The following is a 26,280-nucleotide window of genomic DNA, read 5'->3' as shown; positions in this document are numbered from 1 at the left end:
TTATTTACTCTAACTTTTATCCTTTTATATACTGCAGATTGTACTATGCCAATAAAGGTATTTGAAATTAAATTTGATATATAAGGTGGTGCTTATGTATCCATTGCATAATTTCACAGCGGTGGTCCAGTAAATGTACTTTTTGTGTAGTTTGGTCCATGGTGAGATTTGATTAATTAACTGAGGTATAACTAAGAGCTCTTTTAATACCATTGTAGCTTTTAGTTTGATACCGTAAGTGTTATTTTAAGCCGCTCAATGGTCTATAATTTTTATGCTGTGGTTGGGTTTTTAGTGTTGGATTTTAATGTTAGAGTTTAATTAACAGCATTTAACTTTTTATTGTGTTTGGAAGCGGCCTTAGGCAGGTTCCCTGTAGAGGCAACATGAAGCTTTGCTAAATACACAATGTTAAATACATTTGTCCATTTAGGTCACTTAAAAAAAATTAAATAGACATTTTCTAGACATTTCTCAAGTTTGTACGTATTGTGGGAGCTCGTTGGGGGCAAGTAACAAGCTGAACTGGGAGTAGAGAAATGATACTTTCTCCCTGGCCACGTTGGGGTTAAAAGGAGGATTTGTTTCAGTAACTTATTTGGGGGTCAGTTAACTAGAGCCCTGTCCTCGGTTACCCCTTTAAACAAAACATTTAGGCAGCCTTCCAAGTTAAATTCCATAGTTGATGCGGGGAGGGGGTTATTGTTTAATCACCTGGAAGCTAGAAAGCCAGCTAACGGTTCCCTCTCCAACAGCGTATCATTTGTAAGGTGGCTATGGCACTGCATAGGAAATTTTTAAAAATCAAAAACAAACTTATTTTACAGATAGTACCAGAAACTCTTTTGAGAACTGGGCCAGCATGCCGTTCCTTGGTGAAAATCACGTGTAAGAGGTTGGGAGAGGCTGGGTTTCTCACTAAAGCAAATAAGTCACAATGGTAGATGAACCGTGCCTGAACTTTTGGACAAGCTCTGTGAGAAACGGAGAGCTGTGGAATCCACAGGATTCCGGGAGAGAAAATGAAGGTGACTGTCCGTGCTGTGGGGCAGATGCTTCCCATGTGGAAAAATAGACTACGCCCGGAGACAGACAATAGCTTTTAGGAGAGTTGTGAAATGGCTTGAAAGGGGTTTCGTTTCCTACAGGGCACACATTTCTCTTGTCACATTATCAGCTCTCCGCTAGTGGGATTTAGTGCCTACTCTTCATGAGAGGATCCTATTGCAAGACTTGAAATTTGGGAGTCTGCTATCGCTGCCTCCAGCATTAGAATCGGCGGTGAGAATTTTCAGGCAATTTAAACAAGAGAGAGATCTCATTATATGGTTTTCCAAAAGTGATCGTTCCAGTGTCAAGAATTCAAAGGCCACTGAAGGAATGGAGAGTGCTCTAATCCTTCTCGGCCACAGAAACACATCCTTGCTATCTCCAAAGTGACCCAACAGGGCAGCTGTTAGTGATGCGGGCAACGTTCCCCTTTGATCAAGACAATTGGCATCGCTCAAGTTGGGCAGGCTGGTTCTTATGCTGGCAAAAAAAGAAGCAGATGTTGTCATCTGGAATTCCTCAAGCATGAGAGAGTCTGAACAAAATTAAGATTGTAGTCTGCAGAAAATTTCCAAAGGCAACATTGGCCTGATACCTTCTTATTAGGACTAACCAACCAATATGCACAAACTTTCCAGTGCCACTGGATTCTTCACCAGAGTGGATGTTCAGCACAAAAAGCAAAAGTTAAAAAAAGAGGAGAGAGGGAAGAGAAAAAGATGCTTCAGTTTATGATGGGGTTCTGTAGAGCATTAAAGTGGAACACAGGAAATGTTGCAGATATAATTGGATTAGGTAATATTGGGTGCAAAACAGTTTTTGAGATGCACCACCAGAGGTGCACCAGTTCAGAGGGATGTCCCAAATTTTGCAGCAGACTTGCTCAACGGCCCAACATACCATTTTGGATCTCATGATCGGACATGAGTTGATTCAGGAATTGTTCGGGCCCACACCAAACAACCTGCCGGGGAGAGCGAGATATAAGAGTGACGAATAAATAAAATAAATAAACTTGAGCAGAAGCTGAAAGTATTTGCTGCTGCTTTGCTTTTGCTAATTTTGGGTGGGAGATCAGAAGCTGGCTCCCAGCTAATCGGAAGGATCTGCTTGGGTTTTCCTGATTCCCCCTTACCAAACTTTGCTGCTTCTCAGCCTCGCAATGAAAGTTTTTTTTGGGAAGATCAGAAGCGGAGTTTCAGGGGATTCCCTGTGATCAGCTCGAAGGTGACTTCTGATACCTCCCTAACCTCAAGGCTGGGGTGCAGCCTATTAGTTCCTTAGCATGAATGGGTCACAAACAGAGCTCAAATATATGATACACCCAATATCTGTTGGGTCAAGGGTGCATGGACATACTTGCAGTCAAACGTACATCTGAGGAACTCACCTTAAGCAGTGCTTTTTTGCTAGGCGCTGCAAGGGGGGAGAAGGAGCTTCCTTTCCCTAGATTTAACAGCCACTGGCCATCCATCAACCACTTCAAACTTTAAAAGGGGGAAATGAAATTTATTTTTTCCTTGACACTATAAAGAGAAAAGTTGCCACATCTCTCACACAATTGACCGATCTATTTGACCGCAGATGACCAAGTATCCGCTTCTCAGAAAGTGTCTGTAGCTGTTTTATCCAGGGAGTGACATATTTATTTCGTGCAATATTATTTTGTGGACATGCTAAAACAATGTGGGCTAGGGAGTTTATTTGATCTGGACAAAATGGGCATTTTCATTCTTCTAATTTTACTGTATCTCCCTTGTGTCTCGGCTGAGTCTAGGGCACTGCATCTCGCCAATAAGAAAGCTCGTCTGAACGTACGAATTTCTAAACAGCGGAAATAGTCTGGCAAGAAGAAAGTTCTGTTGAAGGGTATCTGGAAGAAGCGAGGTGAGCTTCCAGTTTCCTCCTGCCTGGTTTTAGCCAGTGGAAATGATAGCAGGGAGTTTGCCCCTTTTTGGCTCCACATGTCTTTCCTATGGCTTGTGGAGCTGGCAAAAAGCCCCCCTGCCACCATTTCCACTTGTGAAAAATGGACATGAGGGAAACTGGAAGCTCCCGTCCTTCCTCGCTGTGCTTCCTCCCAACACCAAGCACATTAATGCTGCTGAAGTTGAGTTCCCCCTATGCATATCTGACTGTGAGTCCAATCACACACCCGTGACATGATACTTGTCTAGTACATCGTGTCTTTTGGTCCATAGCTGAACAGCAAATTGGCAACCTGATCAGGATGCATACACTGCCTTGGTTAGACCACACCTTGAATATTCTGTTCAGTTTTGGGCATCGTGGTTTGGGAAGGATATCAATAAACTGGAACAAGTCCAGCATAGAGCAATGAAGTTGGTGAAGGGTTTGGAGACCATGTCCTATGAGGAGAGGTTGAAGGAATTGGGAATCTCTATGTTGGAGAAGAGACGCTTGCGAGGTGATATGGTTGCCACCATATCACCTTTAGCTATCTTTAGCTATTTTGATAGCTAAAGAGATGCCATGAGGAGGGTGGGGCAAATATGTTTTCAGTCATGTTGGATGACAAGACTAATGAATATAAATTACAGCAAAGGAAGTTTCATCTAAGTTTGAGGAAGATTTTTCTGACTGTAAGGTGTGTTCAACACTGGAAAAATCTCCCTCATGAGGTGGTAGATTCTTCATTATTGCAGGTTTTTAAGGATAGGTTGGATACCTACTTGTCATGGATGTTATAGTTGTAGTTCCTGTGTATTGCCCTGACCTGGATGGCCCCAGGCTAGCCTGATCTCGTCAGATCTCAGAAGCTAAGCAGGGTCAGCCCTGGGTAGTATTTGGATGGGAGACCACCAAGGAATACCAGGGTTGCTGTGCAGAGGAAGGCACTGGCAAACCACCTCTGTTAGTCTCTTGCCATGAAAACCCCAAAATGGGTCGCCATAAGTCGGCTGCGACTTGACGGCACTTTACACACACAGTTCCTGTGTTTGCAGGGGGTTGATGAACCTGTTGGTCCCTTCCAACTCCAACAAACAAACAAAGAAATAAATAAAATTGACCTTGCGGGTTATCAAGCATCCCTACTGGGACAGAGAGCCCGAAAAAGGCCTCTCTCCCTTTGAGAATATAAAAGCCAGCAAGTGTTTCTGGAACGGATTAAGGCCGATGGCTAAAAACAGCATAATTTGGAGGTTGTGTTTTGTGTTTAGGTTGGACTGTTCTACATGAAACCAATCCAAAACTCTATTCCTCTAAAGATATTCTGGTGGGAAGTGGGGAGGAACACGGGCAGTAGAAGCTACTTTGATACCTCATACAAGAAGATGCCTTAGACTGAATCAGACCTTAAGTCTATCAAGGTCACAAAAATCACAAAATCACACAAGGTTGGAAGAGACCACAAGGGCCATCCAGTCCACCCCCTGCCATGCAGGATCCCACAATCAAAGCGCTCCTGACAGATGGCCATCCAACCTCTGCTTAAAGACCTCCAAAGACGGGGACTCCACCCCCCCCTCCCCGAGGCAGCGCATTCCACCGTCGAACCGCCCCAACCTCAGAAAGTTCTTCCTAATGTTTAGGTGGAATCGCTTTTCTCTTAGTTTAAATCCATTACTCCGTGTCCTAGTCTCTGAAGCAACAGAGAACAATCTAGTTCCCTCATTAACATGGCATCCCTTCAAATATTTAAACATGGCTATCATGTCACCCCTTAACCTTCACTTCTCCAGACTAAACAAACCCAACTCCTTAAGTCTCTCCTCATAGGGCATAGATTCCAGACCTTTGACCATTCTGGTAGCCCTCCTCTGGACATTGTCTACTCCAGCAGAGAGACAGCTTGGTGTCGTGGTTAAGAGCGGTGGTTTGGAGCGGTGACTCTGACCTGGAAAACTGGGTTTGATTTGCCGATGGCGAAGAGGGGCCTGGCAACCCTAATATGGCTCAGGGTCACAGCATGTGGGAAGAGAGGGGGTTTAATACTCCCCTCCCACAGATCACTGCCTCCACTTTCAACTGCTTCTAGCCTTGGAAAGAAAAAAGAAAGAGACAAAGAGAGGGGTCCCTGCCCTTCTTTCCTTCCTAGTGCTGGAGACGCTCAGCAGAAGTGTACAAGAGGGGGTTAGGGCCATCCGGAAAGTTGCATTGAAATGAGCTTTCACCTTGCGCAGCAGCGTATTTTGACAAGAGGGCAGATGAAGATGGGGGAGGCAGGGGTTTGGCAGGCCAATGTATCCTCCCCTGCGGGACATGGGATTTTTAAGCAGGCACGCTAGACAGTCAAGGGCGAGGCCCCGAGAAGAGAGCTGGATGCAGTGAATCAGAAGGAAGGAAAGTTAAACTGTTTTGCCAATGGAGACAGGAGGCTTATTCGTCGACGGGTCTACACGGGTCGGTTTGGCCTCCTCTAAATTCTTGGAATTCCATCTGGTGTCTCTTTTGAGTGATGCCTGTCTGATTCAGCAATAAGCTACAGACGATGTGGGCCAAGAGAGAAAGGGAAGGAGAGAGTACCGTGCCTCATTTAGATATAGGTTCCCATCCTCCAGGTAGGGCCTGGGTTTCTCCCAGTATTACAACTGAGCTTCAAACTACAGAGATCAGTACTGCTGGAGAAAATGGCAGCTTTGGAGGATCAGCTATATGACATCAGCATAGGGTTGCCAACCTCCAGGTACTAGCTGGAAATCTGCTATTACAACTGATCTCCAGCCAATAGAGATCAGTTCACCTGGAAAAATGGCCGCTTTGGCAATTGGGCTCTACAGCATTGAAGTCCCTCCTCTCCCCAAACCCCGCCCTCCTCAGGCTCTGCCCCAAAAATCTCCAGGTATTTCCCAACCCAGAGCTGGCAAACCTACATCAGCATCCTTGCTGAGTCCACTCCTTTCCCCAAACTCCACTCCTAAATCTCCAGGAATTTCCCAACCCAAAGTTGGCCAACCCAAATTAGACTGCAAACCTGGGGAATCTTCTGAGTCAAATTTTGCCATACCATTGATATCTCTTTTTGCCTTTCTTTCTTTTCCACATTGTTTCTCCTTCAATGTTGGCTCTCATTCACTCTTCTTCCCCGGTCAACCTCTCTTTCTTGCCCACTGGGTCTTCTTCAACCTGTTTTCTTGCTCCTTTGTCCCGCCCTCCTTGCTACCTCATTTCTAGCAGCCGTTGACTGTGTGGTTGGCCCTTGGGGACCCTGGAGTGAATGCAGTTCCTTGTGTGGGACTGGGAGCAAAGACCGGATGCGTCAGGTTATCGTGCCGCCTCGGAATGGAGGAACCCCCTGCCCTGATCTAAAGCAGAGGAGAGGATGCCTTGGGGACAGCCCATTGTGTGAAACTGCAAAAGGTAAAGCTGAGAACACGGAGGTCCAAAAAGCACAACTTGAAGTCGGAATAATAAGCCATAGTGAAGTGTATAGGCTTAGGGTTGCCAGCTCTGGATTGGGAATTACCTGGAGATTTGCGGGGTGGAGCCTGGGGAGGGCAGGGTTTGGGGAGGGGAAGGGACTTCAGCAGGGTATAATGGCATGGAGTCCACCCTCCAAAGCAGCTATTTTCTCCAGGGGAACTGATCTCTGTCTGGAGATCCGTTGTAATAGCAGGAGATCTCCGTGCCCCACCTGGGGGTTGGCAATCCTACAACTCTCTGACACTAGATGTGGTAGTGATCATTGAACACATGAACACATGAAGCTGCCTTCTACTGACCCTTGGTCCATAAAAGTCAGTATTGTCTGCTCAGACCGGCAGTGGCTCTCCAGGGTCTCAGGCAAGGGTCTTTCACATCACCTACCCACCTAATCCCTTAAACTGGAGATGCCGAGGATGGAACCTGGGACCTTCTGCATGCCAAGCAGATGCTCTACCACTGAGCCACGGCCCTTCATTGTCTCAGATGACTAAAAAAGGGGCGATGAGACAAATGGCAGAGGAGAAGACCATCAGCGGGCAGTAGCTAGGGTAGCCAAGCACAGTAAATACGAGGATGGTCTCACCTCTCACCTTTTCCCATTAAGGTTTTGCATTCATATAGATAAACATAAAGAAAAGCATTAAATGACAAAATTAAAGTAAACCAATTTAATTTCACCAACCCGTTTGCTCTTTTGAGCCATATATTATGGGTTGGATCCTGCAGATCTCTTCTGCTAATGACCCTTTTCCCTGGTGCAAGAAGACTTCCTCTACCAGAGAAGGGCAACAAAGATGGTGAGGGGTCTGGAGACCAAGTCCTATGAGGAAAGGTTGAAGGAGCTGGGTATGTTTAGCCTGAAGAGAAGAAGACTGAGAGGGGATATGATAACCATCTTCAAGTACTTGAAGGGCTGTCATATAGAGGAGGGTGCCGAGTTGTTTTCTGTTGCTCAAGAAGGTCGGACCAGAACCAAGGGGTTGAAATTAAATCAAAAGAGTTTCCATCTAGACATTAGGAAGAATTTTCTAACAGTCAGAGCGGTTCCTCAGTGGAACAGGCTTCCTCGGGAGGTGGTAAGCTCTCCTTCCCTGGAGGTTTTTAAGAAGAGGTTAGATGGCCATCTGTCAGCAATGCTGATTCTGTGACCTTAGGCAGATGATGAGAGGGAGGGCATCTTGGCCATCTTCTGGTCACTAGGGGTGTGGAGGGGGGAGGTAGTGGTGAATTTCCTGCATTGTGCAGGCGGTTGGACTTGATGGCCCTGGTGGTCCCTTCCAACTCTATGATTCTACCTACAGGGGTCCCCAACGTTTTTCAGCCTGCGGGCCCCTTTAGAATCCTGACACAGCACGGTGGGCACAGCCACAAAGTGGCTGCCACAAAACCGCTGTTGCAAGAGGCGGAGCCAGTTTGCAAAATAGCTGCTGTATCTTACCTTCAGGCACATAGTGAAGATCCTTGTGCCGTGGTGGCAGCTGCTGCCAAAGCAACATTGTTCAGCTCTCTTGCCAAGGAGAAAGTCTCTGGGGTACCACTGTACAGTTTAATAGTGAAGGAGACCGCTGGAGGTGTACTGCATCTTTGGAATGTACAAGCAGAACACAGTGGAGGCAAATAGACTCCTATGAGCAGGCAGCATAGCTGTTACTCATCAGTTTTTGCAATGGACAAATATCAAATTACAAAAACAAGGAAAACAGATAAAATTTAATGCAAAAATTAATGTGAAAGCTCCAAACATTTAAGGTAAAATGAAATAGAAAAAACACACGGAAATCAATCAGTCAAGGGGGAGGGAATCGCACAGTTTTGGGGGTAATAAGGAATAATTGTTGTTTTATTGATGTTAGATTTGTAAATCTGAAAGACGTTGTTTTTAATTTTCTTCCTTTTGTTTAATTTCTAGTTTGTTAATGGCGGTGATTTTTATCTATTTATTAATTATTTCAATTTCTAGCCCACCCTCCCCATCCTAAGCCAGGCTCAGGGCGGGTAACAACCATAAAACTAACATATTTTTCCATATCACCCTGCTGTGATATTTGTTTTCTATTTGTTAATGCGTAAATTTTTATGGCTCTTTTGCAGAGGTGGCTAAGATTCTGCCTAATTCTTTTAAAAGGGACTTTAAGGACCCCTGGAGAAGACCTCACATGCTGATGAAGGAAAAACTGCCAAGGTAGGCACAGCTTGCTCAAGAAATCAGGCAGCTAAAAGCTATTGGGTCTCCCTAGTCCACAATCTTCTCAAACTTGTTTATAACTTTGGAATTTGAGGGTAGCGGGCATCACCTCAAAACAGCTGTCATGGGAGGTGGGACCAATCTCAAAATGCTGGGGAGCTCCAAGCCAAGCATCCTCCTTTCATGGGGATCCCCTGGACTTACAGCTCATCTCCAGACTACAGAGGTCAGTTCCCCTGGAGAAAACGGATGCTTTGGAAGGTGGACTCTACGGCATCGTACCCCACTGAGGTCCCTGTCCTCCCCAGGCTCCACCCTCAAGTCTTCAGGAGTTTCCCAGCCTGGTTGTGGCAACCCTACCCTCCCATCCACAGGCTCAAAAAGATGGCGGAACCCCAGTTCTACCTCATACCTCCTTCCACGACTATGATACACAATGTGCACGCATGATTCATCCCTTTCATGAGATGAACCCTGAGACCAGTGCTTCCCCCACCACCCTCAGTGCAGAGCCCTCGCTTCCCTACAAGTCAAGACCTGCACCCACATCTCTCTCTCCCTGGCCAATTTTATTGGCAAGGATGGATCTGCCATATTTAAGTGGCCAAACTCCTGTCTGCAGCGAAGCAAAGTTATTACTTCTGGTCATCCCCTGTATTCCTGTTCCAGCTTTTTACTATTATTACCATTTCCTTAAGATTTTCTCTGAACCCTGGGCTGGCTCTTTCATTTTTCTCTGTGGATGGGGGAGTAGGGTTGCCAGGCCCCTCATCGCTACTGGCAGGAGGTTTCTGGGGCGGAGCCTGAGGACAATGGGGTTTGAAGAGGGGAGGGACTTCAATGCCATAGAGTCCAATTGCCAAAGTGGCCATTTTCTCCAGGTGATCTCTATTGGCTGGAGATCAGTTGTAATAGCAGGAGATCTCCAGCTAGTACCTGGAGGTTGGCAACCCTATGGGGGAGAGGGTTCAGGACAAGACTGAGGCTGCACCGGAAGCCTGTCTGCCTTTTATCTTGAGATTCAAGTACTCCCCCCAGCAGCCCGCCTTCCAGGCTTTAGAAAACTGTTGTAGTGCTGGAAATGGAATTTTAAATAGGATTATTAGCAGACGATTATAGTAGAAAGGAATCTCCGAGTGCTAGGAAAAAGGGAGTACCTGCGTTGTCTCTTTACCATCTGGGCATTGATAATCTGGACCCGAGCCATCCCCTTTTAAGGCTGGAAGAGAGCTGGAGTGGGGGGGGGTAGGGGGGGACTCTATTAACTCGGCAGCTCGGAACAGCCAGTACACAGTTCATTGTTTGGCTGTAGTTCGTGTCACGGTTTGGGACACATGTTTGGCACGGCCAGTCACCTTAGCTCAAAGAAGCCGGCTCAGACACAGTCCCCATTCTCGTGGCACAAAAAAGAGGTCCTTTCAGTTCCGCTCTCTCATCAAGGAGAAGAATGCAGGGCTCAGAGATAACTGCGAGAGATGCCTTTCGCTCTTCCAGATGATCGGCCAAGGTGTACTCCTCCTGGTTCAGACTGGTTTCTCATCAAACGAGATGCGGGAACCCCTGTAATTGGGTCTGTGGTGTGGTTTCCTTCATAAATATCAATCAGTTGCATATTTATTCTTCCAAAGGGCGGAATACACGCTGCTCCCCTCCTCCAGTTTGCCCCCACAACAACCCTGTAAGGTAGTCTGTGTGGAGAGAAAGTAGGAGAGGAGACTATCTCAAGGTCACCCAGTAAGTTTCACTGCTGAGTGGATGAATCTGGGTCTCCCTACACTTACCACTACATCACACTACATATATGTGTGCCATCAAGTTGCAACCGACGTATGGTTAAGAATACATGAACACATAAACACATGAAGCTGCCCTCTACTGAATCAGACCCTCGGTCCATCAAAGTCAGTATTGTCTACTCAGACTGGCAGCAGCTCTCCAGGGTCTCAGACAGAGGTCTTTCACATCACCTACTTGCCTAGTCCCTTTAACTGGAGATGCCGGGGATTGAACCTGGGACCTTCTGCATGCCATGCAGATGCTCTACCACTAAGGCACAGCCCCTGTCCATGGCTCTCTAGGGTCTCAGGCTGAGGTCTTTCACATCACCTACTTGCCTAGTCCCTTTAACTGGAGATGCCGGGGATTGAACCTGGAACTTATGGTGACGCCAGTAAGGGGCTTTCAAAGCAAGTGAGAGGCAGATGGTTTGCCTCTGCCTTCCTCTGCAGAGTCTTCCTCGGCAGTATCCCATCCAAGTATCATCCCTGCTTAGCTTCCGAGATCTGACGAGATTGGGCTATACCATGCTACCGTTCCTCCCAAAACACCACACCAGCTCACAAATAAATAAATAGACAGCAGCCAAATAAATAAATAGCAGCCCAATTAGGAAAGGGCCCACTGCCAACCCCTGATTTGCTGCAACACAGCAGAAGCAGTCATTGCCTTTTGCTCTGTGTTGCAGTGTCAGGATGGGTTTCCCCAAGAAACAACTAGAACCCTTCCAAGCCTGCACAAATAAACTGATGATCTTTAGGGTTGCCAACCTCCAGGTGGTGGCTGGAGATCTCCTGCTATTACAACTGATCTCCTGCTGATAGAGATCAGTTCCCCTGGAGAACATGGCTGCTATGGCCATTGGACTCTACGGCATTGAAATCCTTCCCCTCTCCAAACCCCGCCCTCCTCAGGATCCACCCCCCAAAATCTCCAGAGAATTCCCAGCCCAGAGCTGGCAACAATCATGGCAGCTAGGTGGATGCCCCATTTTCTGGCTTGCTGCCTATTTGTGGATGGTAGGGAGTGCTTCAGGTCCCACTCCTAACAGCCATCATTGGTTGCTCTGTGAACAGCACCTGGATTTGATAGCCATTGCTTTCAATCTGCATACCCTATGGAGTAGGGTTGCCAGTTCCCTCTTTGCCACCGGCAGAAGGTTTTTGGGGAGGAGGGACTTCAGTGCCATAGAGTCCAATGGCCAAAGCGACCATTTTCTCCAGGTGAACTGATCTCTATCGGCTGGAGATCAGTTGTAATAGCAAGAGATCTCCAGCTACTAACTGGAAGTTGACAACCCTACTATGGGGGAAAGCTCCCCACTGCCCAAATGTTAGCTGTAAATTTGATCTTAAGTGAAAATATATTCCTAAATACGATGATCAGTTGGATGTTCCGGAGAATCAACAAAATCCATCTTCTGTGTCTTTCTGAAGGGTTGGGGGCAACCGCCTGGGTTTTGCATTGGACTGAGCCCTGGGTACCTAATGAAACGAAGATGTGTCCTCCATGCCTTGGCGTTCTTCCAGTGACTTGAGAGTAAGGAGAACAAAGTGCAGTGAATAGAAGTCTGGGGAAAGCTGCCAAGTGTTTTCTCTTCACACTTGTGGCCCCATGCTGGAAAGTAACCTCTCCCTTCCCGGCAATGCTCCTTCTATAAGACTCCAGCTGCAAAGGAACACGATGTTCTCCAAGCTCCTTTTTGTTGGATTAACAAAGGTGGGCCTCGGGATGAATCCCAACATGAAGTTTTTTTCTTTAATTGGAGAATACCCATAGAGGTTGTAGGCCAAACTGGAGGAGGGGCCAAGAGACCCACAATCAGTCTCCACATTTTTAAAAAATAGGGCTGCCAACCTCCAGGTACTAGCTGGAGATCTCCTGCTATTACAAGTGATCTCCAGCTGATAGAGATCAGTTCCCCTAGAGAAAAGGGCCGCTTTGGCCATTGGACTCTATGGCATTGAAATCCCTCCCCTCCCCTCCCCAACCCCTCCCCAAAAACTTCCCACCGGTGGCGAAGAGGGGCCTGGCAACCCTCTTTAAAAACCAAAATGCTCCTATGGGAGAAAGGGAGGCGCTTGCCAATGTGATCAAAGCAGAGATAGAGGGAAGTTGGTCTTTAACCTATTTCCTGAGAAGCTGTCTTTTGGCTTATCAAATCCTCTTTTTCCCACTAGGTGGGAAAAAAACCTTTCCCCCAAGGATGGAAAAGCAGCCAGAGAGCTCAATTTTGGCTGATACAAATGTCCCAGGGTAAAAGATTCAGCTCTCCATCCTCTCAGAAGCAGTATGATTACTTTCATAGCCCCCTGAAGCTGCATTTAATTTATTTAAGCCACTGAGAGACTGATTATATCTTTCCCGATATGCTGTCTGATTTGGCCCTTGTCTGAATGAATGATAATGGAAAACCTTAGAGGACTTTGATGTTAGGGCACTTATGTCCACAGCAATCCTGTGATGTGGGTTATTCAAATTTGCTAATGGGGAATAGAGGCTGGAGGAGAGGTTTCTTCAGGAAGGATATAATTTGGTTTCAATAAAGAGGGCTGAAACTAATCCATTTATAAAATATATTTGGTTAGAAAGGGATAGAGTTAAATCCTTTTGAAGTCCCTAGCTGTCTCCTTTATCTTCACTATTGTTAAGTGCGCAAAATGCAGGATGTTACCCAACTGAGTAATTTTAAGATCTGGAGAAATGGTGAGTCGGATATTCTGGAAGTACTTTTGGTAAATCCAGAAGTGTTGAATTATGAAGAAATAGTTTCCTGATCAGGAGGAATGAAATTGCCATTCTATCAGTTGCTCTGAATCAGATACACACGAAACACTTCAATGAGAAAAAAACAATGATTTAAGATCAAAGACATTTGAGTTTACAGTTAGTAATGGCCGTTCACAGGGCCCCGTGTTGCAGAGTGATAAGCTGCAGTACTGCAGTCAAAAGCTCTGCTCACGACCTGAGCTCGATCCCGACGGAAGTCGGTTTCAGGTAGCCGACTCAAGGTTGACTCAGCCTTACATCCTTCTGAGGTCAGTAAAATGAGTACCCAGCTTGCTGGGGGTAAAGTGTAGATGACTGGGTAAGGCACTGGAAAACCACCCCATAAACATAGCCTGCCTAGTAAATGTCGGGATGTGACATCACCCCATGGCTCAGGAATGACCCGGTGCTTGCACGGGGGGCTACCTTTACCTTTAATGACCATTCATCTGTGGGAGCTATAGCTAAGATACACTCACAATAAATCTGAATAAAAGCCCTTTGAGTTCTGTTAGAAAAAGGGAAAGGGTTGCTTATGGATTGCTATTCCTAGGATTTGAACCCAAGGCCCTCATCTCCAACTCTCTGCTGGCTATACTTGGCTGTTTGAGGTAGTGTCGGCATCGGTTTGTATGGGAAAGAGCAGCAGTGCCAGCAGAGGTTGTTCCCCCCCTCCATTCAATGTATTGCTTCAGTTCTTCAGAGATCCAGTGTGGTGAAGAGCGGCGGACTCTAATCTGGAGAACTGGGTTCGAATCCCCACTCCTCTACATGAAGCCTGCTGGGTGACCTTGGGCCAGTCACAGTTCTCTCAGAATTCTCAGCCCCATCTTCCTCACAAGGTGCCTGTTGTGGGGGGAAGGAGAAGGGAAGATTATTGTAAGCCGCTTTGAGACACCTTATGGTGAAGGAAAGCGGGGTCTAAAAACCAGCTTCTCTATTTTTTGAAGAGAAGCAGAGCTGAGAGAGAGGAAGGCAGCCGATGTAGGACAAAGATGTTGCATTCCCCACCAATGTTCGGCTGATTGTCTGGCAGCTCTGTTCTCACAGTGCTGTGCCAGCAAAGATTCTGGGCTCATTAGGGGGAAGGCAATCAAAGCGGTTTCCTTTTTTTTAATTAACCCCCCCCAACATATTATAAAACATACAACAACATACAACAGAAAGCATACAAACCACACGACATAACAATTCTGTCTGTCGATACATCTCTAGGACAAGTTACTGTTCCCTTGAGCAGCTGAAGCTTCGGTGTTGCTGAGAAACAGTGGCCATTTACGCATGGCTGTTTCCTCGCGGTCACCCCACTGACTACTTCGGGACTTTGATTATGCTTGCACTTGATCCCATTCCAAGACCTCTACCTGAGACCCACTGCCGGTCAGAGTAGACAATACTGACTTTGATGGACCAAGGGACATTCAGTATTAGGCAGCCTCATGTGTTCAAACCCATGGAATGAAATAAAGGAATAAAATGTGGGGAATCTGCCAGGCTAAAGTGGATAGGAATGAAGATGATTCCATTTATATGTGCATACATGTTATAGACTTGGAGGGTGCCTTAGACGCCATCTTGTCCAATCCTTACATAGTGAAGGAAATGCAAAGCTGAGCATTCCCAATGGATGACTCTCCAATTTCTGCTTGAAGACCTTCTTTGAGGGAGCGCTCACCATTCCCCTAGGCAATTGGTTCTATTGTCAAACCACTCTTACCATTAGCTTTTCCTAACAGTCATCTGAAATCCTGTCACTTAAACCCATTAAATCTACCCTTGCCTCCTGGAGCAGCAGAGAACAAATCTATGCCCCCTTCCATGTGATAGCCCTTAAGGTACTTGAAGAGTGCAATAATCCCCCCCCCCGCCCCCATACACTCATCTTTTCCAGGCTAAACATACAAATTCCTTCAACCTTTCCTCATAGGACTTGTTTTTCAGACCCACAGTCATCTCCTCTGATCCCATTCCAATTTGTCCACATATCGAGTAGAATGGAACTATTTGTTAGCGTGACTTGGATTCTGTGCTTCTGGTGTGTGTGTGTTTGCGTGTGTAAATGCTGGCAGAGAGGGTGCATGCAGTTTATAGGTTTTGTCCTGAGAATGTAGTTGTGCATGAGGCCCCTCCACCCAGATGATTTAATCTGGAGCTGACTACTGCAGCAGAATGGGTCCCCCTGTTTTGCCTGGGAGGATGCTCTTTGAGACCTAGGAGTAAACAGGAAACCACACAAGTGGTAGTTGGCACTCAGATAAGAGGCTTTGCTTAATGAATCTCAGAGACCAGGAGGAATGAGAATACCCAAACAGCATTTCTTGGTTATCCCCTGTAGGGGACCCCTATTTGACGCAATGTCTGTATTATACATACAGAAGAAAAAAGCCATCTGGGTCTTCTCTGTGACGAATGCTGGGTTCTCTTTAATAAGTCAACAGTGCACTTGGGTGCATGAATTGTATCCTTTTTTTCATGGATGAGCTAGCAAAGGGGTGCTTTGCAGCCCAAACGTGTAAATCGGATTTTTACCGTGCCCCCTGAGATTGAGGAAAGGTCTCCATGAGCCACTCTTCCTTCAGTAACAACCTTGCAGTCTCCCTGCATTATTGTCTCATGTACAGTCCTGTTTTGAAGATTGAGCTGGGGGGTGGCAGCATTTTAGCCCATTTGAAGCAGAAGGACTGTATAGCCCATCAACTGTCTGCACGTACCTGGCATCAAGAAGCGTCTACCTCCTCCCCGCCTCCCACTGTTGATCAGTTTTTCAGCTTAAAAGCAGTATTTTTAAATTAAAAAATCAGGAGCTGTGTGTTTAAATGCTTCATAATTCAAACAGTATTTTAAATTGACCAAACCCCGCCCCTGCCCCAAAAGAGGCAGATAGTCTGCCAGATCAAAGCAGATAGCATGATGGCGATGCTGCCCCAGCAATTCTGAACCATTGTGAAGGGGGCAAAAGACAAGTGTGGGGCATCTTGACTTAGCGGGTCGATTGGCTATGTGGCATCATGTCATCCTACTGGCAAAACAATTTCTGATTGGCTGGATCCTGTAGTTGGCAAGAAATATGCCTCTTCTGGTTTGGAGATAATGAGGGGGGGGGGCACTTGGAAAATGGGGCAAAAATGGGGCAGGAAACATTGCCCTCACTCGGATTTGTTTTCTGCTGAGTTGTTTTCTGTTGCCCCAGAAGGTTGGACCAGAACCAACGGGTTGAAATTAAATTGAAAGAGTTTCCATCTTGACATTAGGAAGAATTTTCTTACAGTTAGGGCGGTTCCTCAGTGGAATGGGCTTCCTCAGGAGGTGGTAAGCGCTCCTTCCCTGGAGGTTTTTAAGCAGCGGCTAGATGGCCATCTGTCAGCAATGCTGATTCTATGACCTTAGGGAGGGCATCTTGGCCATCTTCTGGGCATGGAGTAGGGGTCACTGGGGTGTGTGGGGGAAGTAGTTGTGAATTTCCTGCATTGTGCAGGGGGTGGGACTAGATGACCCTGGTGGTTCCTTCCAACTCTATGATTCTATGATTTGGCATTACCGTTTTACTCCACAGTGAAAGTTGATTGGCTATGTGGCATCATGATGTCATCCTACTGTCAACACAATTCCTGATTGGCTGGATCCTGTAGCTGGCAAGAAGAGCAATAAACAGGCGCAAAACAACGAGAAAAAGATAAAAGATTTAGGGCTGGTTTCAGAGAACATTTTGAACCCTTTAGAACTCTCTCTCTTTTTTTACATTGAAAATGTTTGTCCCTGAAATTTCCGTTCAGGTTTTGACGAAACGTGGAGATAACCTATTCTCTCTCTCACGCTATATCCTCAGTTACTGTATCTACTTCCGTCTGAAGCAGGTGGGAGCGGCGTGCCACCTGCGTTTCTGGAGCAGCCAGTTGGTGAGAGAAAGGCGCGTCTGTGTGGAGTGCCAAGGGGATGCCGTGGGAAGCAAGAAAAGATGTCAAGGGGATGGTCTGCAGGGAGCCAGGTGAGTCCTAGATCTGAAGGGACCTAGATTTGTCCTTATCTGGCTAGCTCAGCTGAATTATGCAGTACAGCAGTTGTACAAACTCTCGCCACCTGTCACATTGGGTGATGCCGGCAATCGAGGGCCCTCTTGCTTCTTCCTTTTCAGTATGTTTCAGGAGAACCCTCATTTCTTCGTGCCTCCTTGCTGCTGCTATAGTCTCCTGCTGTCTCTTATACTGTAGCTTCCTCTACGCTAGGTCTTTTATGCATGGTTGCTTCCCTCGCCATCAGCCCTCTGACGACTTTGGGTCTTTGTTGTGATTATGCATGCTGTTCCTGACCGTCAGAGGTTGCTTCTCTCCCTCCCTGCCTTTCCCTGCATTTTGCCCGCGTTTTTAGGGACCTGTTTTATTTCAAATTTGAAAACATGGGCAAAACGCGGGGAAACGCAGTGGGAGAGCGAGGTGACCTTTGATGATCGGAAACGGCATGCATAATCACGACAAAGACCCAAAGCTGTCGGAGGGGTGACGGCGAGGGAAACAGCCATGCATAAAAGACCCTAATCTCCCTTTCATGCTCTGCAACAAATTGAGGATTCTATACCCCACTTTTTAAAGAAATGCCACTGACCAGGTCTCCTCCCATAACATGTCGCTTTTTACTCTTCCTGAGAATTCATGCGATCAAACTACGGACAGAATACCTGACCCACTCAACCATGAAGTTCACTGGGTGATGTTGGGCAAGTAATTCTTCCCCATCCTAAGGTATCTCATAGGGTTGTTGTGAGGAAAAAAGCAGTGGAAGGGACAACTATGTATGTTGCCCTGAGTGTCTAGAAGGGCAGGATAAAAATGTTAACTGATCGATAGTCTCTATAGAAATGAATTGACTGTGGGCCTATCTAGATGTGAATGGGGGCAGCCATATTTGTTGCTTACTTCTAAAATGGGTCCCCATGTTTTACATAACAAGGAATATGTGGGTGAGGAGACCTGAACCTTAGCCCCTCTCTCTGCTGCCTTACCTTCCTGTCACAGCCCCTTCCCCGTCTTGGGGTGTGTGTGTTCCGAAGTGATGGAGTACAGCAAAGTAAGTTGGGGGTGGTGGTGGTTCAGTTCCCCTCACTCTTGTACACCTTTAGTTACAAATAATTAAGTCCCGTGTTGTGGACGTGGATGGGTCAGTCTCCAGAAAGTGGCTTGAGGCACTCCTGATAGTTCTCTTCAGTAGCTCCCACGCTTAACGATTAAACATATACCTGCATAAGGATGTCAAGCAAACCTTTTAAAGTATATTTTTAGCCACTGCTGGCTGACTACCTCAAAACAACCTTGTGGAGCCAGCGTGGTATAGTGGTTGAGAGCGGCGGTTTGGAGCGGTGGACTCTGATCTGGAGAACCGGGTTGGTTTCCCCCCCTCCTACACACGAAGCCAGCTGGGTGACGTTGGGCAAGTTACAGTTCTATTAAGAGCTCTCTCAGCCCCTCCTACCTCACAGGGTGTCTGTTGTGGGGAGAGGAAGGGAAGGTGATGGTAAGCCGGTTTGAGTCCCCCTTAAGTGGTAGAGAAAGTTGGCATATAAAAACCAACTCTTCTTCTTCTTCTGAATTGTGGTGGGACTAAGAGGTATGGTGCAGCAACCAACTGTGTTTCCTTTCCTAGAACATTCTGGACTGCTGCTTCAGTCGCTGGCTGCCAGGGCTCTTGGATGCAGGAGTCGTCACGGGACAACTGTGTGTGTCCTCAGCATTCCTTCATCTTCGTATGACATTCTGTCAAGCTGGGAGACAATTGTAAGAACGAGAGAGAGAGAGAAGTCTCAGATTCAGTTGCCAGTTTCTAAAAAGAACAACAAGCTGAAGACACCAAGGGTATACCAAATGCATACCAAATGCATTTAGAAGTACACCAAATGCAATTTTCATGCCAATTTTTACCTCAACGTTGGTACCGTTATAAACCCACATTTATTTTCTTTCTTTCTTCCTTTCTTCCTTTCTTCCTTCCTTCCTTCCTTCCTTCCTTATTGTCCACTGGGCTGTGTATTGTTTTAAAGCTCCAGAATGTCTCGTTCTCTCTCTTGAAAAGAAGGAAAAAAAATACCTCTGAAAAACCTTGTCGCCTACCTCTGACGCCGCAGCTAAAATGGAAGGTTGCTCTTTTTTCTGCTTTCCGCAACGACTCCCGCTATTATTTAAGGGAAGAATCAAATGGCAGCTGTCCACTTCTTTATTTCCTTTAATCGAAAACACAAAAGGGTGGAGATTTCAGTGTGCTCGTTTGTGGCTTTATCCTTTGTGTGATGCATCCCAGCAAAATCTACAGGACTTAAATGAGTAATTGCCCTCCCCACCCAATAAGCAGGACTTAAACGTACCTAACTTCTTTTGGATTATGTCCAAAGTTTGTGTGTGTGTTTTAATGCAAAATGCATTCTGGAAGTCCTAATCACATAGCTGCAGAACTCTTTTTAAAAGCCAAACAGGAGGGACGGGAAGTGATATCATGATTATTTCAAACTATACAGAAAGTGATGCCAGAGCTTTAAAAAAAGAATTCTTGTTAAGCTACCTTTTCTGAGGGAAGACCTAGCTGTGCGTGAAGCACCAGGTTCAGCACTGGCTGTTATCTTTAGAAGCCAGTTATACCACATACGTTATTTTTAGAAGAGCTCTTAAGGAGTTAAAATCACAGGCTTTCATTTTGCTTGATGTTTTTGGTGTTTCTTTTTTGGAATGGGGTATCAAATTAACTTTATTCCAAACAAAAATTAGCAATTAAGGGGATTTAAGTGATTCATGAGGTATATTTCCCCCCCAAAGTGGCATCCCAGAGTTCCACCTGAGCTATTTTTCCACTTGAACATTAGGTATGATTTTGAATTTCTCATCCTCGCCGTTGCTACACCTACCAACCTCATTTTCCTCGTAAAAACCCACAATTCTTTTTTTGTGTGCCATTTTGTTTTCTTGCTTGGAATTTTTTTCTCCATAAAATGTACACAGTATTCAATGTTATTTGTGCATCGCTAAATCAACATTCTTCATTATATGTGTAAATGATGTAAATTGTACGTATAAATACCTTATGAATTGTATATCAAAATCACAACATGCATATGCAATAAACCAAATCTATACAACCCACAGCAAAGAAAGGAGCACTTTTGACAAATATAGATATATCTATACTTATATCTAGGCTGACAGATAAATATGAATATATAAAGAAGTGAAATTGGGAACATTCTTTTGCGAATATTCACATATGGTAAATCCTGCCTTCCTGGAAGCTTCTATGGAGCTTCATTAGTGGATCATCCAGATGAAAGCCATAGAATTCCTTTACTGACGTGCATTAGAAATAGAAACTTTCTATGTAGTGTATAACCTATGAAGAGGTTTCTCAGAAATCATACCTGGGTCTAAAGAAACACAATGGGAGAAGATGTTCTTAATCAAAGTAAATCATAAAAATCCTTTTCAGATTAAGTAGTTAGACACAGGTATATTGAGCAGAAGGGCTTAAGACTCAGTTTAAAAGCCATGGTAGATTGATCTAAGTGATTAGTGTGCGAGACAGATTTGATTCTAGTAGGACCTTACAGGTCAACAAGATTTTGGGGGTCTAAGCTTTTGAGAGTCAAAGTTCCCTTTGTCAGATATATATTGAAAGCTTATATCCTGAAAATGTTGTTGGCCTCTAAGGTGCTACTGGACTTGAATCTCGATATCCAACTCCATACCAACATGGCTAACCTTCTGAATCTACCAGTATGCATTTATTTAAAAGAGTTTGGAGGACCACAGAAAGAGAGAATATCTATCTACTTGGCTTCCTTCTCACTCAGTTCTCTCTGTTATGAAAATATGCCTTTCTCCCCAAGCCATGAAATCTATGTCTTTTTTTTTTTTTTGAAGGAGCAGTGAGTATATTTAGTGGGAAATGGCTCATGCATATCAAAAAAATGTGCCAGATGTCACTAGATGCAAACGTTAGTAAGTCCCTAGCCTGTTGCACTCAATGATGGGGAAAATTGGATGAGTTTGTACTGAGACGGACCCTATCATCTGGCAAGTCTGTTACCCCATGAGGATTCACCACCCATTTAGAAGGTTTAGCTGAGCTCCCCTCCCTTTGCATATATATTCATTAACAGTAGCCAGCTGGCACCCAGGAGGTCCACACATGATGCTTACTGATTGGCCAAGAGACCCAATCAATGCTTAGACACGGTGAGTGCTGGCTTTTCTGAATTTAGCAAGAACTTCTAAGGGTGTTTAAAACTTCCCACTATTGTATGCTTAAGCCCAGGTTTGTAACCAAACTACCACTCCTTGCATCTGCATTCCCTTGTGGAGTAAATTTGCATGTTCTTATCGTGCTGTTTCCTGATTGGCTAAGGGCAGAATGGTGTAGGTTCCATGTTTCTTTTTCTCGACAATTTGAGCAGTCACTGGGAAAAAGTAGATTCCTTTGAAATATGGTGTTGGAGGAGAGGGTTACGGATACTGTGGACTGCCCCCCCCACACACACAAAAAATCAGTGGGTTATAGATCAAATCAAGCCTGATCTGACCCTAGAAGCTAAAATGACTAAACTATCGTATTTTGGTCATACTATGAGAAGACAAGAGTCACTAGCAAAGACGGTCATGCTAGGAAAAGTTGAGGGCAGCGGGAAAAGAGGAAGACCCAACAAGAGATGGATTGACTCAATGAAGGAAGCCACAGCCCTCAGTTTGCAAGAACTGAGCAAGGCTGTCAAAGATACGACATTTTGGAGGACATTGATTCATAGGGTCACCATGAGTCGGAAGCGACTTGACAGCACTTAACACTGGGAATACAATTTAAATGGATGGTGTGGAAGGAGAGGGGCCCTATTACTCTTTCCCCTTCACGGTTTTCCTGCTGAAAGTTGCCATGGCAACGCTGCTTTTACCTCAGCTGGGGAAAACATACAGGTATTTTGTTGGGCAGTTGTGCTTTAAGAGACCCAGTAGAGGGTCTTAATGCCAACTCCGCATTGGGAAATTCCCGGAGATTTGGGGGGGGGGGGAGACCGTAGAAGGCAGGATTTGGGGAGGGGAGGAACCTCAGTGGGGTATAATACCAGACCCCACCCTCCAAAGCTGCCATTTCCTCCAGGGGGACTGATCTCTGCAGAATGGAGATCAGTGGTGATTGCTGGAGACCTCCAGGACCCACCTGAAACTTGGCTGGCTCTACAGGGTGCTGATGAGAATAATGATGTCACTTCCCCTGTCTCCACAGAACAATTCAGGAAGCTTAAAAAAAATCAAAATGGTTTAAGATACCAAATAAACATTAAAATGTAGTGGACATCTTTGGTGATGTATGTCATGAGTATGGTAAGGTTACCATGCCTCTCCAGCTATGATGGGAGGCCTTCCACTGATTGCTTGCATTGCCTGCTGCTGTTCCAAGCGATGGCAGGGAATTTATTAAAAACCACCACAACAGTGTCCCCTGTGCCTGTACATCACTTCCACATTGTATCATAGAGTTTCCAGAGATTCCTAGAGCTACCTGTTGTCACTTCCAGTGACCTAGTAACATTGCCCCCACCCCACCCCACCCCTCACATCCCACCCCAACCCTAGTCATGAGCCAGAGGATAGGCTCCTCCGCATCAGGCAGAGAGACTGAAAATTCAGCCAAGGAGGGAGGGTGGGCGAACACCAGAGACCATCAGGGAAGGAGGCCCTAGAGATACCTCCAGAAGCTCCCTTTGATATGCAGGAGCCCCAGGAATCCGATTCAACACTCTAACCCTTGGATTACAGCTCTGCCATCTGTCTCAGAGCTGGACCCTAAACCCTCTACCCCAGAGACCACTGCAGCACTTGACAGACGCCTCAGGCCTACAAGGCAAGAAGCACCTCAACCCTGGGGGGACCACGTCTCTTATCGCCTCTTCCCCCCTCCCAGTGAGAGACATTTGGGATGAAAAGTGATGTCACTGCAATGCCACAAAATCACTTCTGGTTGCACAGCCAGACGCGACATCACGCATTGCAACGACACCCTAGCCTAGCCATATCCCAAACATTCTTGGAAATACTGTGGATTATGGGCCCAAGACAAGAGTCACTGGAAAAGTCAATCATGCTAGGAAAAGTTGAACACAGCAGGAAAAAAGGAAGATCCAACAAGAGATGGATTGACTTTATAAAGGAAGCCACAGCCCTCAAAGAGTAGTAAGCTGCAGTACTGCAGTCAAAGTTCTGCTCATGACCTAAATTCAATCCTGACGGAAGTTGGTTTCAGGCAACAGGCTCAAGGTTGACTCAGCCTTCCATTTGCCCTCAGTTTGCAAGACCTGAGCAAGGCTGTTAAAGATAGGATGTTTTGGAGGACATTGAATCATAGGGTTGCCCCCACATTCCAGTCATCCGAGGACAGGCTGTACAGAATGTGACCGGTGGGATCCAAGCTCGTAATGTATTGCTCAATCAATTCTGAAATAAAAAGCAGAGAATTCTTCCATCCAACCTGCTGTGATGCTTGAACTCCCTGACTTCCCTGTTAATGCAGCCCCGCAGCGCGTAATTTGTGTGATGAAAAGTAACGCCCGCTGGGATCATCAGATTGCACTGAAATAATTAAAAAACCCATCAAAAGAATGGTATGGTGGCAGCAACAAAAGAAGGGTTTTTGCTCCTTGTTTGGAATACATTTCCAGTTTTTGCCATAATTTTTTTTTAAAAACTGCCAAACCTGGTCATCCAGAGGCAGGAGTAATTGATGTGAGGACCCACCGGCAACAACAGGATTGATTGTTCTGCCTTTAACCCTGGAAATCTCTTTAACTGCATCTGCTTTCCACCCAAGGGAGTCCAGGGTGTTCCTTTGATGTGATTTACAATATAATTTGACACACCGAGCCTTCCATAGCCCTGGCTTGCTGCGTTTCCAGTTGCTCCAAAGCCTGCTTGGTACATCTCTATGGTTGCAGCTGGACCAGCAGAAGAGAACCTGTCCATGTCCCTCTGCCTTCTCAAGTAAATCCCCAACGGCTGTCTCCAAATGGCTGGCGTGTTGTCCCCCTGAATGTCATGGTGGCTCCTTCTTAAGAGCAGATGCTCTTTCATGACTGCTGGAAAGGAAATTTTAGACGTCTAAGATGGAGGTAAGAGCCCCGTGGCGCAGGGTTTTAAGCTGCAATACTGAAGTCAAAGCTCTGCTCATGACCTGAGTTCGATGCCGACGGAAGTCGGTTTGAGGTAGCCAGCTCAAGGATGAATCATAGAATAGAATCATAGAGTTGGAAGGGACCACCAGGGTCATCAACCCCCTGCACAATGCAGGAATTTCACAACTACCTCCCCCACACACACCCAGTGACCCCTACCCCACGCCCCAGAAGACGGTCAAGGTGCCCTCCCTCTCATAAACTGCCTAAGTTCATAGAATCAGCATTGCTGATAGATGGCCATCTAGCCTCTGCTTAAAAACCTCCAGGGAAGGAGAGCTCACCACCTCCCGAGGAAGCCTGTTCCACTGAGGAACTGCGCTGTTAGAAAATTCTTCCTAATGTCTAGATGGAAATTCTTCTGATTTAATTTTAACCCGTTGGTTCTGGTCCGACCTTCTCGGGCAACAGAAAACAACTCAACCTTCCATCCTCCCAAGCGCAAAGTTGCAGCAGCCTTTCTACAAAATCTGTGCAATGGATGAGATTTGTCAGCAGGGTGGAAAAAGAGATGGAAAATAACAGGGTGGTAAGGAAGGGAGAGCCCCATGGTGCAGATTGGTAAGCTGAAGTAGTCAAAGCTCTGAGTTCGATCCCGACGGAAGTTGGTTTGAGGTAGCCGGCTCAAGGGTGACTTAGCCTTCCATCCTCCCGAGGTCTGTAAATGAGTACCCAGCTTGCTGGGGGTAAAGTGTAGAAGACTGGGGAAGGCAATGGCAAACCATCCTATAAACATAGTCTGCCTGGTAAACGTCATGATGTGACGTCACCTCATGGGTCAGTAATGACCAGGTGCTTGCACAGGGGATTACCTTTCCCTTCAAGATGGAGGTGGGGAAAAGGACAATCTTTATTTTTTAAAAGAACACAACATCTAGGTATTTTAAAACCATGTCTGTATACCATATAGAAGGGAATGGAAATTAGCCATCACTAGAAGGGAATGGAAATTAGCCATCAAGGGAAGAATTTGCAGAGGAGAATTGCCCAGCCCACAGGAGGTTAAGCAATCCTCTCTCCAGACAAACCTCCTTTGAATGTGGCCCCACATCCTCATTATCCATCAAACTCAGACCAGAAAGCTCCCGCAGTGAAGACAGCTGGTCTCCGATGGCAACCCTGAGTCCAATCTGGGAGGAAGGATTTAAACCAGTCCAAGGCACATCCCCTGATACCTGCTTCTGCCTCCAAAGGAAGGATGGCATGATCTAGAAGAACAACTAGCAGATTTGTAGGGTTTCTAAGCCCCCAAAGCCTTCTGGACAGCAAGGAGGTGGCAAAGTAAATCTCTTTGGTGCTACCACAGAAGAGACCCTGTCCTGGATCACTACTCACCATGACTGGGTAAATGATGCAGGACCTCCAAAGATGATTTGAGAGTACAAATGGGCTATAAGAGAGCTGGAGGCCCTTAGGTTGCAACATCCAGAGAGATCTTGAACTAAAGCACACTACAAATTTACTCCATTTAAAACATCACGAGTTATCTTCACTATATCAAACAGTAAAGGGGGTGCTGACCTGGATACCCTAGGATAGCCTGAACTCCTCAAATCTCGGAAGCTAAGCAGGGCTGACCCTGGTTAGTGTTTGGACAGGAGACCACCAAGGAACACCAGGGTTGTGATGTGGAGTTAGACAATGGCAAACCACCTCTGAACGTCTCTTGCCTTGAAAACCCCACGGGGTCACCATAAGTCAGCTGTGAGCTGGTAGTAAAAAAAAAAGAATGCTCATTATGAAGGAAGCAAAACCAGGCGACACTCACAGCTGAAGGTCTAAGAATACCCCTCTGTCTGCAGAAAAGTATGATTTTACGCTATTCTAAAGTAAAACTCGAGATCAAGTAGGAAATTGCTGCTTTGCCATCTGAGGAACTTAAAACAAAATAAAGAGTTTTTTTGGTACGACAAGCAAAATT

At 45.9% G+C, this 26,280-nt stretch overlaps 1 protein-coding gene across 1 annotated transcript in view; it reads left to right on the top strand.

Moving 5' to 3' along the window:
- LOC130486436 (somatomedin-B and thrombospondin type-1 domain-containing protein-like) overlaps positions 1-18,917 on the top strand; it is a 30,260-nt gene extending 11,343 nt beyond the window's left edge. Inside the window, exons 2-5 of the mRNA XM_056859709.1 lie at positions 6,187-6,372; positions 8,530-8,620; positions 16,995-17,153; positions 18,803-18,917. Of these exons, the coding sequence (XP_056715687.1) occupies positions 6,187-6,372; positions 8,530-8,620; positions 16,995-17,153; positions 18,803-18,908 (542 nt within the window). The 3' untranslated portion in view covers positions 18,909-18,917. The remainder of the gene's footprint in view (positions 1-6,186; positions 6,373-8,529; positions 8,621-16,994; positions 17,154-18,802) is intronic.
- The last annotated feature ends 7,363 nt before the right edge of the window (positions 18,918-26,280 follow it).

Source organism: Euleptes europaea, chromosome 13 (assembly GCF_029931775.1).
Source record: "Euleptes europaea isolate rEulEur1 chromosome 13, rEulEur1.hap1, whole genome shotgun sequence".
Classification (NCBI taxonomy): domain Eukaryota; kingdom Metazoa; phylum Chordata; class Lepidosauria; order Squamata; family Sphaerodactylidae; genus Euleptes; species Euleptes europaea.
The sequence above is the reverse complement of the archived record's forward strand: the minus strand, read 5'-3'. Positions and strand labels throughout refer to the sequence as shown.